Below are 11407 nucleotides of genomic sequence, written 5' to 3'. Positions count from 1 at the left end.
ATCACTTGCCAAAACCAATCCTGTTGTTGAAACAAAACATTGTTTCTTAAACCCTTAAAGCGCTTTATAGGTTTACCTGATCTGTATCAATTTCTTTACACATGACAGCTTATACATAAAGATTAGCACTGATTCAATTCTGATTTGCTCATTTTATTTATTAGCGTTTTTTCTAATATGAAAGATATAGTCCATCCAAAAATGAAAATTCTGTCATTTACTCGCCCTCATGTCGTTCCAGACCCGCATGATTTCCATTTATCTTCGAAACACAGATGGAGATGTTCAAAAATAAAAGAGATTTATCTCTCTCTCTTTCTCTCCATTCCACCAAAACTTTGACAGTTCATAAAGACATAGCAAAAGTAATCCATATGAATCAAGCAGTTTAATGCAACACAGATTTAATGTAGGATTTTATTCACATATAAACATTGATCAGCGAACATATAGAACAGATCAAATATGGTCAGCGGAAGATCAAACTTGTTTTCTTGGCACGAGAACAAAATCTTTAGTGGATGAAACCACTCGATTTAATTTTTATGATCTCCTCATAAAAACTTGTTTGAAACATCAAAATTTGGCTTGGATGGAGCTTCAATGAAGAAGCATCTAATGTTTGACTGACTAAAATATCTTTGTGCTTCGGAGATAAACGACGTGAAGGAGAGTAAATGACGACAAGATTTAAATTTTTGGATGAACTAGCGCTTTTACGTAGCTCTTTTGGATCTTATTGCTGCTTATTATTATTGTCTGTCATTCCAAAACAAAATATCCTTTTGAGTGCTTATAGATTGTGTGGCATCTTCTTAGGCAGCAGGAACTGTCAAATTTACTTCATGAAAAGAAGTACCTGAAGGCTCTGGGTATCGCTATCTCTCTGGATCAGCCGCACACTGCCTTACGAGTCATCAGAGGTACTTTCTCTTTTGTTACCCTGCATTGAGTCAACATGCCTGCTTTACTTTCCAAAAGCATTTATTTGAAATGGCCAATCTGATTGGTAGGAATACATCTGGTAGATCCGCATTTTATACTCCATTAACTGGAATCTGAGGAGCTCCACCGCTTTCATTTAAAACTTCATTGTCCTGGGTTTATTTGGAAAAAGTGAATGAGCTTTAGTTCCTGAATGTTGTAACTCAAACACTGGATAATTTCTGATGATGGGTTTATGATTGTGTAAATGATGCTTGGTGTATTATTACTCATTACTCATTGTCTTGTATTCAACAACACATCCTTAAGAAATTCCAGCGTTGCTCTTTGGCTGAACTGGTCAAACCTAAGAAATGCCAAATCCATATTATGTCACTTTTATGTAAGATTTCTATTTTAAATAAATGCAGATCTGACTATCATTTCTATTCATCAAAGAAAAGAAAAAAAGATGTTGAGCGAACGCTCTCCGCACGTATCAAAGTTCATCAAATTATTTCGATTCAAACCCACTAAACCCTCAGCCCATTCAGTAATACTGGTTCATTGGCAGAAACCTCTAAATGCCACTATTTATTTATTATTTATAATTTTTTTATTTATTTGATGCATCAGTTTTATATTTGGGCTATATAGACAGTGCTGGTCAGAATTATTTACCCCCTTGGTAAATATGATCAAAGATATAAAAAATAAATCTGCATTGTTTATCCTTTTGATATTTTATTTTTTTTAAATGCAAAAATCTAACCTTTCATTGAAGTAAAAGAATTTAAAGTGGGGTGGAAATCACATTATGAAATAAATGTTTGTTTTTTTCTCCAAAACACGTTGGGAACAACACGTTTGCCCCCTTTTATTAAATACTTTTTGCAATCTACTTTTGTCAAGATAGCAACTCTAAGTTTTCTCCTATAATGCTTGATGTACAGTACATATGTGTATATGTGTGTTATATGTATGTATGTATGTATGTATGTATGTATGTATGTGTATATATAAAAAACTCAAGCATTATAGAAGCGTATGTATGTGTGTATATATATATATATATATATATATATATATATATATATATATATATAGTACTACTGTACCTGAGAAGCTTAGTTTATTTGTTTTATTGTTTATTTATTTTCATTTTTTTTAACAGTTTTATATTTGCAAAAGTTTTGTTTTATTTTTGTATCAAGGAGTTTAGTTTTTCTGTTTGTCTCAGGGCTGCCTTGCTTTAATACAGAAGACTGTCAGTTGTGCGTGTAATGATTGCAGGTTCTCTTAAATTCCATTTGTTTTATAATATTAGGTTGACTAAAATGGGAAGAAAAAACTAAAATTCCAAGTTTTAATTCAGTGAGATTTCTTTCTTCTAGACCTATTAGTCAAACACAAAATAGTAAACTACAATCAAATCTTTGCATATATTGAATTGAAATTTTATTCAAAATCGAGAATCGATTTTTAATTGAATCGTGACCTCAAGAATCGATTTAAATCGAACTGTGAGGTACCAAAAGACCCCCCCCCCCCCCCCCCCACCCACACACAAACACACAATTAATCTTGTGTTATTTTCTTTAATCTTTCATAGAAATTCGGCAGCAGGAGGATGGGATACAGGAGCTAGAAAAGACCCTTCTGAAACTGCGTCAGGATCAGAAAGGTACACGCCGTGTGTTGGTGCAGTGCACTAGTGAAGGTCATCGGGTTCATCGTGACTGCCTTACCTGAGTGTGTGTGTTGTGTTCAGAGTCGGTGCTGCGCTACTGTGTGGTGTGGAACACGAACTCGCGCAGCTGTCTGGACGCCCAGGCCATCCTGCAGGTGCTGCTCACACACCTGAGCCCAGAGGAGATGCTGCAGTACCAGGGGGCTCGTACTCACCTGGAGGGCCTCATCCCGTACACAGGTGTTTTATCCAAACCAACCCACACATGAGGACGTGGTGTTTCTGTGGTAAAGTGCTTTCTGACCTTTCCACTAATACATTTGAATCCTGTTTCCCGCAGAGAGACACATGCAGCGGATTGGCCGTCTCCTGCAGGCCTCAATGTTTCTGGATTACATGTGGCAGAAAATGCGCATCACAGGTGGCAAAGAGAGGTAAAAACACGTTCCCTAAACTTCCTGGTTGTGCATTCAATAAATTATTAGTAGTGTTTGCTTAGGGAAGAATCAGTATTATTGCTCGTGCTCAAGGTTAAAGAAGTTCTGAATTGAGAAATCAAAATTTCCTTGATCTTTTGACATACAAGAGGGCATTGTTACTATAAATATCCTGCAAGTTTCTCAAAAACTCAAAACTTCCTTGTTAGTCCAAAAATAAGCTTATATTTTAAACCAAGCTCAATTGTCTATCAAAAACAGGATAGAAAATTGCCTGTTCTAAATTACAATGGTTTTTGATAATAAAAAAAAAAGTGGACCTCATAGAACATAAAATATTCATATAGAATTAAAAAAAAAATGCAGTTCATGACCCCTAAATATTGGTATTAATCTTTGGTGCAAAACTAGTCCTGTATGTTTGTGCCATGGGTATGAATTATCAAAATAATCAATCTTGTTAGAAAAGAACTGTTCTCTTACTTTTACTTTTCTAAGCAAACAGATTTTCTTTTTTCTTTTTCTTTTTTCTTCTTTTTTTTAAATGCTCCCAAAAACAGGGACTTGTCTAGATTCTCACTGATTCAAACCAGTAAGCAACAGCCTCGCAAACATCTTCCAACACTTGAGCAGTCACCAAGATTTGCCTGAGCAAGAGCCAATCTAATTTTTAGAAAAACAAAGCTCAATAGAAAGCACTTCTGTAGATCTAAATAGACAATCGTTTTCTTCAGTCAGCAAGTTTTTTCAAGATAGACATCATCATAGTGAAGTGTAATGCAAAACAATGAAACATTGTTTATTTCCTTGGTGATCTGATTACAGTTCTAAAGAAGTGAGTTGTCTGACATGAGTGACTGCTCAATTCTTCATCTTCCAGGAAGGGGGTTTAAATCAACACCATTCTCCCAGACTTTCTTTGAACAAATATTAAACATTCCGGTAACACTTTAAACTTCTTAATAAGTTCACTTGTCAAACATCTTACCACGTTTTTCCTTGCTGTCGCCTGCTGTCTTTTGCCAGATATTTGCATTTTGTTTCCTCTCAAAGCATATCTCAACTTTTAGACAAAAATTGCCAATACTTTCTCTGACAATCCCACAATCCCCTGCATGAGCATGTCGCTCTTTTAATAGGGATTGAACTGAAAACACCCACTCAGTTCTGCTCCCTTTCTATTCATCAAAGAACCCTGAAACAAACCAAATTTACTGTTTTCAACACTGATAATAATCAGACATTTTTCTTGAGCATCAAATCAGCATATCAGAATGATTTCTGAAGGATCATGTGACACTGAAGACTGGAGTAATGATGCTGAAAATTCAGCTTTGCATCACAGAAATAAATGCGATTTTAAAATATATTATAATAAAAAACAGTTATTTTAAATTGTAATGATGTTTCTGGTTTTACTGTCTTTGTGATCAAACAAATGCACTCATGGTGAGCATAAGAGTTAAAAAATCTTACCGAGACCAAACTATTGAACAGCAGTGTAGTTGTGGTTCCCCCAGTCATACATTTGAAAGTTTATTCAATATAGCATGTTTTACAGTTGATCTGTTTTTTTGTCTTTTTCTTTTTCTAGTGTGAACTTGGAGGATGATGAGATGGACACCAATCCTCAGTCCATATTCATCATAGACAAGCAACCAATGGAGATGACAGACACTCAAGCATCTCAGCAGGAAGAGGAAGAGGAAGAGGAAGATTTGGAGGATTCAGAAAGCAGAGTGGAGCTTCTTGATGAAGGTGTCAGCACGTCTAAAAGTGCTCATGCGAATCTCAAGAAACGCAACGGGGTGAATGGAGGCGCAGAGGAAGGTCATGTGTCCAGTGAGGAGAGTGAAGATGAAGATGAAGTCATGGAAATTTCCACCAAGTCTCTTCCCAAGAAATTTACAGGTTCTGCCCTTTGCGAAACAGCTACTATAAGATGATTGGCTGCTGTAGCTGTCAATCACGAGCCATTTTATTCAGAACTGTATATTGAATTGATGGACCATTTCTGGTCTTTCTGAATATTCTGATTCATCCACACATTGTTGCTGATAAACAGGGGCTTCCTGTTTTTATCAGCACAACACTTTTTTATGTATTTTTGTCATCTTTCAAATAAATAATGGTCATATCTCTTGGAAAATAAAAATACATTTTATTACCCTCTCTGTTGGAATTAAGTCAATGAGCAACATTTAAGGATAGGAATACATTTTCAAATTATAACCACTAATAGGATGATTTGGCCAATTTTACATATCAAATTCAAAATAATTTAGCAAAAAGTAATTTAATCAAAATATGAGTATTCTACTTTTTTGAAGTTTACACAGACAAGTAATTTGTCTGTTCTCTCTGAGAGAACGCAGCGACTCAGAAAATGCTGTCCCATTGTGCAGATCAGGATTTTGGATCAATGACATTTCGCTGTGAAACACGGCTACAGGATGCCAGAAACCAAGAAACAAATAAAATGTTACACTTAAAAAAAACACAAAAAAAACAGGTTTGCACTAAGATTTAGCTTCTCATTTGTCACTTTATCTCATTGTGCCAGATTAAAACACTGTACAGCTTTGACTGCCTGACTGTCATCTAATCAGGTTTGCATATATATATATATATATATATATACACCAAGACATTTAAGCACATACATGCGTATGTATGTGCGTATGTGCTTAAATGTCTTGGTTATTTACTTTGGTTATTTAAATATGCATGCAAAAAACTGAAGCCAGCTCCTTAGTTTAAGTCAAGGGTGTCCAATTCTGCTCCTGAGGAGTTGAGCTCCAACTTGCTCCGACACACTTGCCTGGACGTTTCTAGTGTTTCTGAAGACCTTGAAAAGCTCGTTCAGGTGTGTTTCATTAAAATTGGAGCTAAATTCTGCAGTTTAGTTGCCCTCCAAGAACAAGGGTCTGTTCTTTGTAGCCTACCTTATCTAAGCACTATATAAATGCAGTCCATTTTAATTATCATTGTTCCTAGTTCAATAGGGTACTCCTGTAAGAAAGCTGCAGTGGCTGGGACAAGCTTTAAATATCACCTCTGCTTAAAAAGATAGTCTAATGCTGTTTACATGAAATAAGCCTCCCGGGCAGGTTTGAGGTTACGGACCTGTTGCCATGATGGTGTTGTGCCGAATTTCGACCCCCTGCCAAATTATTATCCCCCTCGTTGAAGTCAGTACCTGATTGCCTAATCCTAACCCCATCATTAATCCTAAACCCTCCCCCACAACTAATCCCAACTCCAGGATGATCTTAGAAGATCCAAACAATCATGGATCATGTCAAATCATCAACAGTAAAATCCAGATAACTGAGTAATCCACATACGAAGAATGGCCCCAGGAGTAGACACCCCTGATTTAAAACCATAGTAATAATATGCTTGCAATTATTAAATGTAACTTAAAACAGGAATAGCCAAGTCTGCTCCTGACTTCAGTTCCAACGCTGCTCCAACACACATGCCTGTTATGTTCAAGTAAACCTGAACGCCTCGGTTAACCGGTTCACGTGTATTGAATTAGGATTTGAGTTAAACTCTGCAGGAAGGTTGTCCTCCAAGAGCAGGATTTGATATCAATGCAGAAAAGCAGAAAATAAAAAGCAGAAAAGCAGAAAATAAAACTCCAAAAATGCCAGTGTTTAGGGCAACCATTTTATTAAATTCTCTCAAGAGTGTACAATGTATAATATATGTCAAGATATGCAATGCATATAAGGTACAAGTTATATTTTCCACTATGGAAAGGTTTTTTCTTCGAAGAGCAAAAACTTAAGAAAGACCTAAATCTTGGATAAATATTCTGTTGAAGATTGTAATACATTTTCTGTGCCTGATCCAAAGAGCAGCATCTCTAGTAGATTATCATTTGTAACATGCATAATATTCTGTTCCAAGAAGAAGAAATAGACTTAGCTCTAATTTGACCATCAAGTAATCACATTATTATCACACAAGTGTTTTTGGTAATGAACAGTAACTCTTGTTCTCCTCAAACATGTAACCTAAAGTACTGGACACATTGCAGTGAGGTGACCTAACTGGTTCTTTGCAGGTTTTGGCGTGTGACGGTGGTGCAGCGTTTGAGTATCTCCTGAGCTTGGGGTCTGGCTGGCATCTTGGGGGTGGAGGGCATCTTGTTGAGACTAGGGTCTGATCGGCTGCTGATCATCTTGTCTTCTGTGGGACTTTCAACGCTCAGGCTGCCAGAAGAGTCAAGCGTAGGGGTGCGACTCCGGCGGAAACGCTGTTCTGCGTCCGTACGATTTAACGAATCGTTGCCGGAGAAGCTGCTTTCGTCGCTGAACTCTTCGCTGTCCTCACTCAGACTTCTTTGCTGACCGTTCTCTGCAAACTGCACTCGGATTGATGGAGTCAACCATGTCATACTAGCGTCCGGCAGCCTACCCATTGAACGTGACATCAGCTTATCTCTAGGGTCCAGGGTGCCTCCTAGAGGTAGACGCAGGTTGCCCTGGGATCTGCTGAGCCCACGGTCGGAAGCCTTCAGGGAATTGTCTCCAGTATGTTGAAGCTGTGCCAAGTCAAGAGTGGAGCTGGTCATCTCCCTCTGAGTGGGCATCATGCGAATCCGTGGGTTATTGTACGGTTGCAGGTACATAGATGGTACAAAGCCCGCCTTTCGATTGTACCTGAGGGATAGAGACAAAACAGCTGTCAAACGTTGAGGAATGGGTACTGGGAAGGTCAATTTCATTCAGTGGAAGTGAACAAGGAAGAAGCATAGGCAACGTCGGTCCTAGAGAGCCACTGTCCTGCAGAGTTTAGCTCCAATCCTGAAAAAAATACTCAACGGCCTGTAGCCTTGGTAATCCTGAAAACCTTGATTAGCTTGTTCAGGTGTGTTTGATTAGGGTTGGCGCTAAACTCTGCAGGACAGCGGCTCTCTAGGATCGACGTTGCCTGCTCCTGGTCTGCACAAACTAGTCCGCAAAAATGAGGATGTAAAGCAAGTTTCCCTCCCGTAAGATGACTGGTGTTTATTTCAACTGGTTACAGCTGCTCATTTTCAGGAGTAAACAATATTGAGATTTACCTTACTATCCACCAGCCATTGTCAGACTTCTGTAACACCTCCACCACAGACCCAATCTCGACTGATATTTCATCACTGTTAATGGCTTTGTAAGTTTTGGCAGCAACATAGAAAACACCTGAAGAAGGGAAACATAATAAGATTTGTTAAAGAACGCTGTTTTAGGCTGCTAGTTTTGATTTAAATATGCATTCCCAGTGATTTGCAACAAGCAAGTGACCACAATTCATTCATTTTCAGTGAAACTTAATGGTATAAGCATAATTAGGTTACATAAACTGTGGTTTCCAAAGAAAGGATGATTCAGAGCAAACAGAAGAATGTGAAACATCCACACTGCGGCCAAACCGGTTTTATTTCCAGATCAATGTACACAGAACACACTAGAAACCACTAAACCATTTCTTACTTCCGTCATCCATCACATCAGGACCGTCATCAGCCATCTCAGCTCTCTGTAGATACGGAGCAGGAAACCAGGCGAGACGTTTGGCTTCATTCTCCACCAGCCACCATCCTGACAAGAAAAGGTCAAAAACAACAAGGTCAGCAAACAATGAAGAGTGTTCTTAGAGGCTCCCTGCTTCTAGATGCTGTCTGTGTAGTCCGGCCAAATGAGTTCTCACCGTTTTGGTCTTTAATGAGCACATCCACAATCTCATCCACTTCAACCTTGAAGGGCTGATTCTTGGTGTCCTTGGTCTCAAACGTAGCTACGCAGCGGTATGTTTCAGTAACAAAGGGTTGGGTCACCCCATTGTTCATCTGAGTGGTCTCGGATGGCATGATCACAATACTGCAGAACAAAACAGAATCTTTAAATATTCTGTATACTATAGTTTTGAAAATTATTATATGTATTTATTTTCTGCTTTGCTTGTTTTGCAGTATTAGCTTACCTGTTTTTTGAAAAGTCAGCACTGAGGTCTTGGGATTGGGGAAGCAGGAACTGGATGAGCTCCGAGCACTGGCAGATACGGGGATCGCTCTTCATCAGTTCACTGCAGTATTCGTCCAGAGTCTTCAGTCTGAGCATTGACTTACTGGCACTCCGCTTCTGCATGTTTTTCCGCACTCTTGCAGCTGCAAATGCATTTTTTTTGTATTATTACTTAACAATAAGTACTTGAATTTGTATTGTTTTAAGGGGAAACTAGCAGAGTATTTACCTTTGAACTTGGGAACAATCCTTCCTGACCTTTTAATGGGGTTTGAAGAAGGGAATTTCTTCTTGAGTTGTCTCTACAGAAATAAGCATGCTTATGTTATTCTACTCAACTGAAGTCAACATCATATATACAGTATTTATACAGTAAAATAGGCCACATAAATTGTTTTCAAATGAAATGATGAAGGAGACTTACATGCAGTGTCTTGAAGTCTTCAAGCGATCTGTACACAGTGATCTCATTTTGATCTGACCAGAGAACGGTGGTCATGTACAACTGGGAAGAATGGGAAGAATGTGATTAGACGAATTTCAGTGCTTCTCTTTACATCAAAGCTCTCACTACACATTACAGTCTTCATGTTATTGTGTATTTAGTTAGGTAAGTAGGCCTACTGAATGAATTACCTATACATAAGATAGTCTATCCCTATTTATATCTGATGTGACCCTTCAAAATAACATATTCCAGTTTTAATAAATCATGTTATCATAGCCTTTATTTTTATTTAAAGAAAAAAAAGTTAACTAGCTACCGCTTGAAGCATATTATTTTATGTTAACTGACAAAAAAATGTTTTACAGTGTGAATTACTTTTAAATGTTTCATGGAGCTGTTATGTTATTATTACTCCAGTATTTACTTATATTATTAAATCAATTAATTACACGATACTGATCAATTTTAATAATATGTAAAATTGAAATATGTTGGAACATTCTCAAACATCATCGAGACTTTCATTCAAAACAACGGTAATGTAGCTTTTTAATAATGCATGCAAAATGTAAAAATTAACAAGTCTTACTTTCGCTTCTTCTTTTTGCATCACTCCAACAAGCTGAATATTGACAGGATATCTTTGCTCCTCCATACTGATCAGGTAAAAGGCTGCTGTAGTAGATGTGTTGTCTGCAGCTCTTGCTCTGATGTTTGTTTGACTGACTGCTGCTCTCTTTCTATTTATCACATCTCCAGTCAGAGGCGGGAACATGGGCGGCGCGCGCGCGCGCTCCCGCTGCAATTTCACAAACCGGAGAGTCCGATATTACATCAACAATATTTATTGGAAAGAGCATGTTCGTCTTTATAACAGAAGATACGATACAATACAATACAATACAAAAATCTTCAAGATTACACCATTTTTGACACATTAAAAACAGTCCTTTGCGTGGTTGAATAAGCAATGCAATACATAGAAATATATGGTTAGCATCTTAATTTAAACTTTATTTATTATTTTATTAGTTCATTAATTATGCTAACTCAACTAATTTAATGTAAAGAGCTGGATACTAATTACTAATTAAATAATGTCAACTAGTACAGTAAATGCAGGCTATTGATCAGAGTTGCCATAGACTAATGATTTTTCTAGTCGACTAGTAGTCATTTATTTAAGCAATTATACTAATCGCATGTTTAATTAAATCTTGGGTGCATCATGGAGGAATAGCTTTTTCGGCGCTCAAGCTCATAAATCTGGCCGCAAAGCACCGGCAAAAGTAGACCAGTGATAATAAATATGTCTGAAAAAATAACGAAGCATTTTAATTGTTTATTAATAAACTAGTGTTTTCTAAATCAGTGTAGGCTGCAAACATATCTCCATCAGTGGCGTAACTTTGTTTTAAAAAGTGGGTGGGACAGGTGGGGGGAGGGGGGGTAACTCAATGCTAAATCATAAAACAGATGTATGTACAATAACATTACATTACGATGTCCAGCAATCGATTTAGTACAGTGATTGGGTTTAATTAGTTGTTTAATGAGGCCTATTATATGTTGATCCGACTATTTTAAGCGTGTAATTAAATGGTCCAGGGGCAGAATTTTCGCCCAGCGTGTCAGAGGTTCTTGGTTCTTATCGCACTCATATATATATATATATATTTTTTTTTTTTTTTTTTTTTTTTCTCGATTATGTTTTTCAGTGGTTGTATATCAGGCATGGACACGTTTGTGTGCATTTTGTTTTGTAATTTAACCGGAACGAATAGAGAGTCTCTCCACAACGGATTGAAGCGCGCGTCCCAGTGAACACTGTGCGCGAGCCACTAACAAACATAGTATCCACGCCACTGATCGCAGCGGCAACGAGCACTTT

The 11407-nt window shown here is 37.5% G+C and overlaps 2 protein-coding genes across 2 annotated transcripts in view; one reads left to right on the top strand and one right to left on the bottom strand.

Moving 5' to 3' along the window:
* The window catches only part of tbl3 (transducin beta like 3), a 27320-nt gene extending 22097 nt beyond the window's left edge, over positions 1-5223 (top strand). The window contains exons 19-23 of the mRNA XM_084130827.1: positions 820-923; positions 2537-2608; positions 2696-2854; positions 2955-3048; positions 4646-5223. Of these exons, the coding sequence (XP_083986953.1) occupies positions 820-923; positions 2537-2608; positions 2696-2854; positions 2955-3048; positions 4646-4997 (781 nt within the window). The 3' untranslated portion in view covers positions 4998-5223. The remainder of the gene's footprint in view (positions 1-819; positions 924-2536; positions 2609-2695; positions 2855-2954; positions 3049-4645) is intronic.
* A 1482-nt stretch (positions 5224-6705) lies between these two features.
* noxo1a (NADPH oxidase organizer 1a) lies at positions 6706-10230 on the bottom strand. The gene is made up of 8 exons (XM_084087844.1): positions 10106-10230; positions 9493-9573; positions 9298-9370; positions 9028-9211; positions 8755-8924; positions 8538-8645; positions 8129-8246; positions 6706-7724 (listed from the first exon to the last, which is right to left on the bottom strand). Exons 1-8 carry the CDS (start codon positions 10169-10171, stop codon positions 7109-7111), a joined length of 1416 nt encoding a protein of 471 aa, XP_083943970.1. The 5' UTR covers positions 10172-10230; the 3' UTR covers positions 6706-7108.
* Positions 10231-11407: the final 1177 nt, after the last annotated feature.

The sequence above is a fragment of the Abramis brama genome (genome assembly GCF_963993115.1).
Source record: "Abramis brama genome assembly, chromosome: 1".
NCBI lineage: Eukaryota > Metazoa > Chordata > Actinopteri > Cypriniformes > Leuciscidae > Abramis > Abramis brama.
This window is presented reverse-complemented; position numbering and strand designations above follow the sequence as displayed.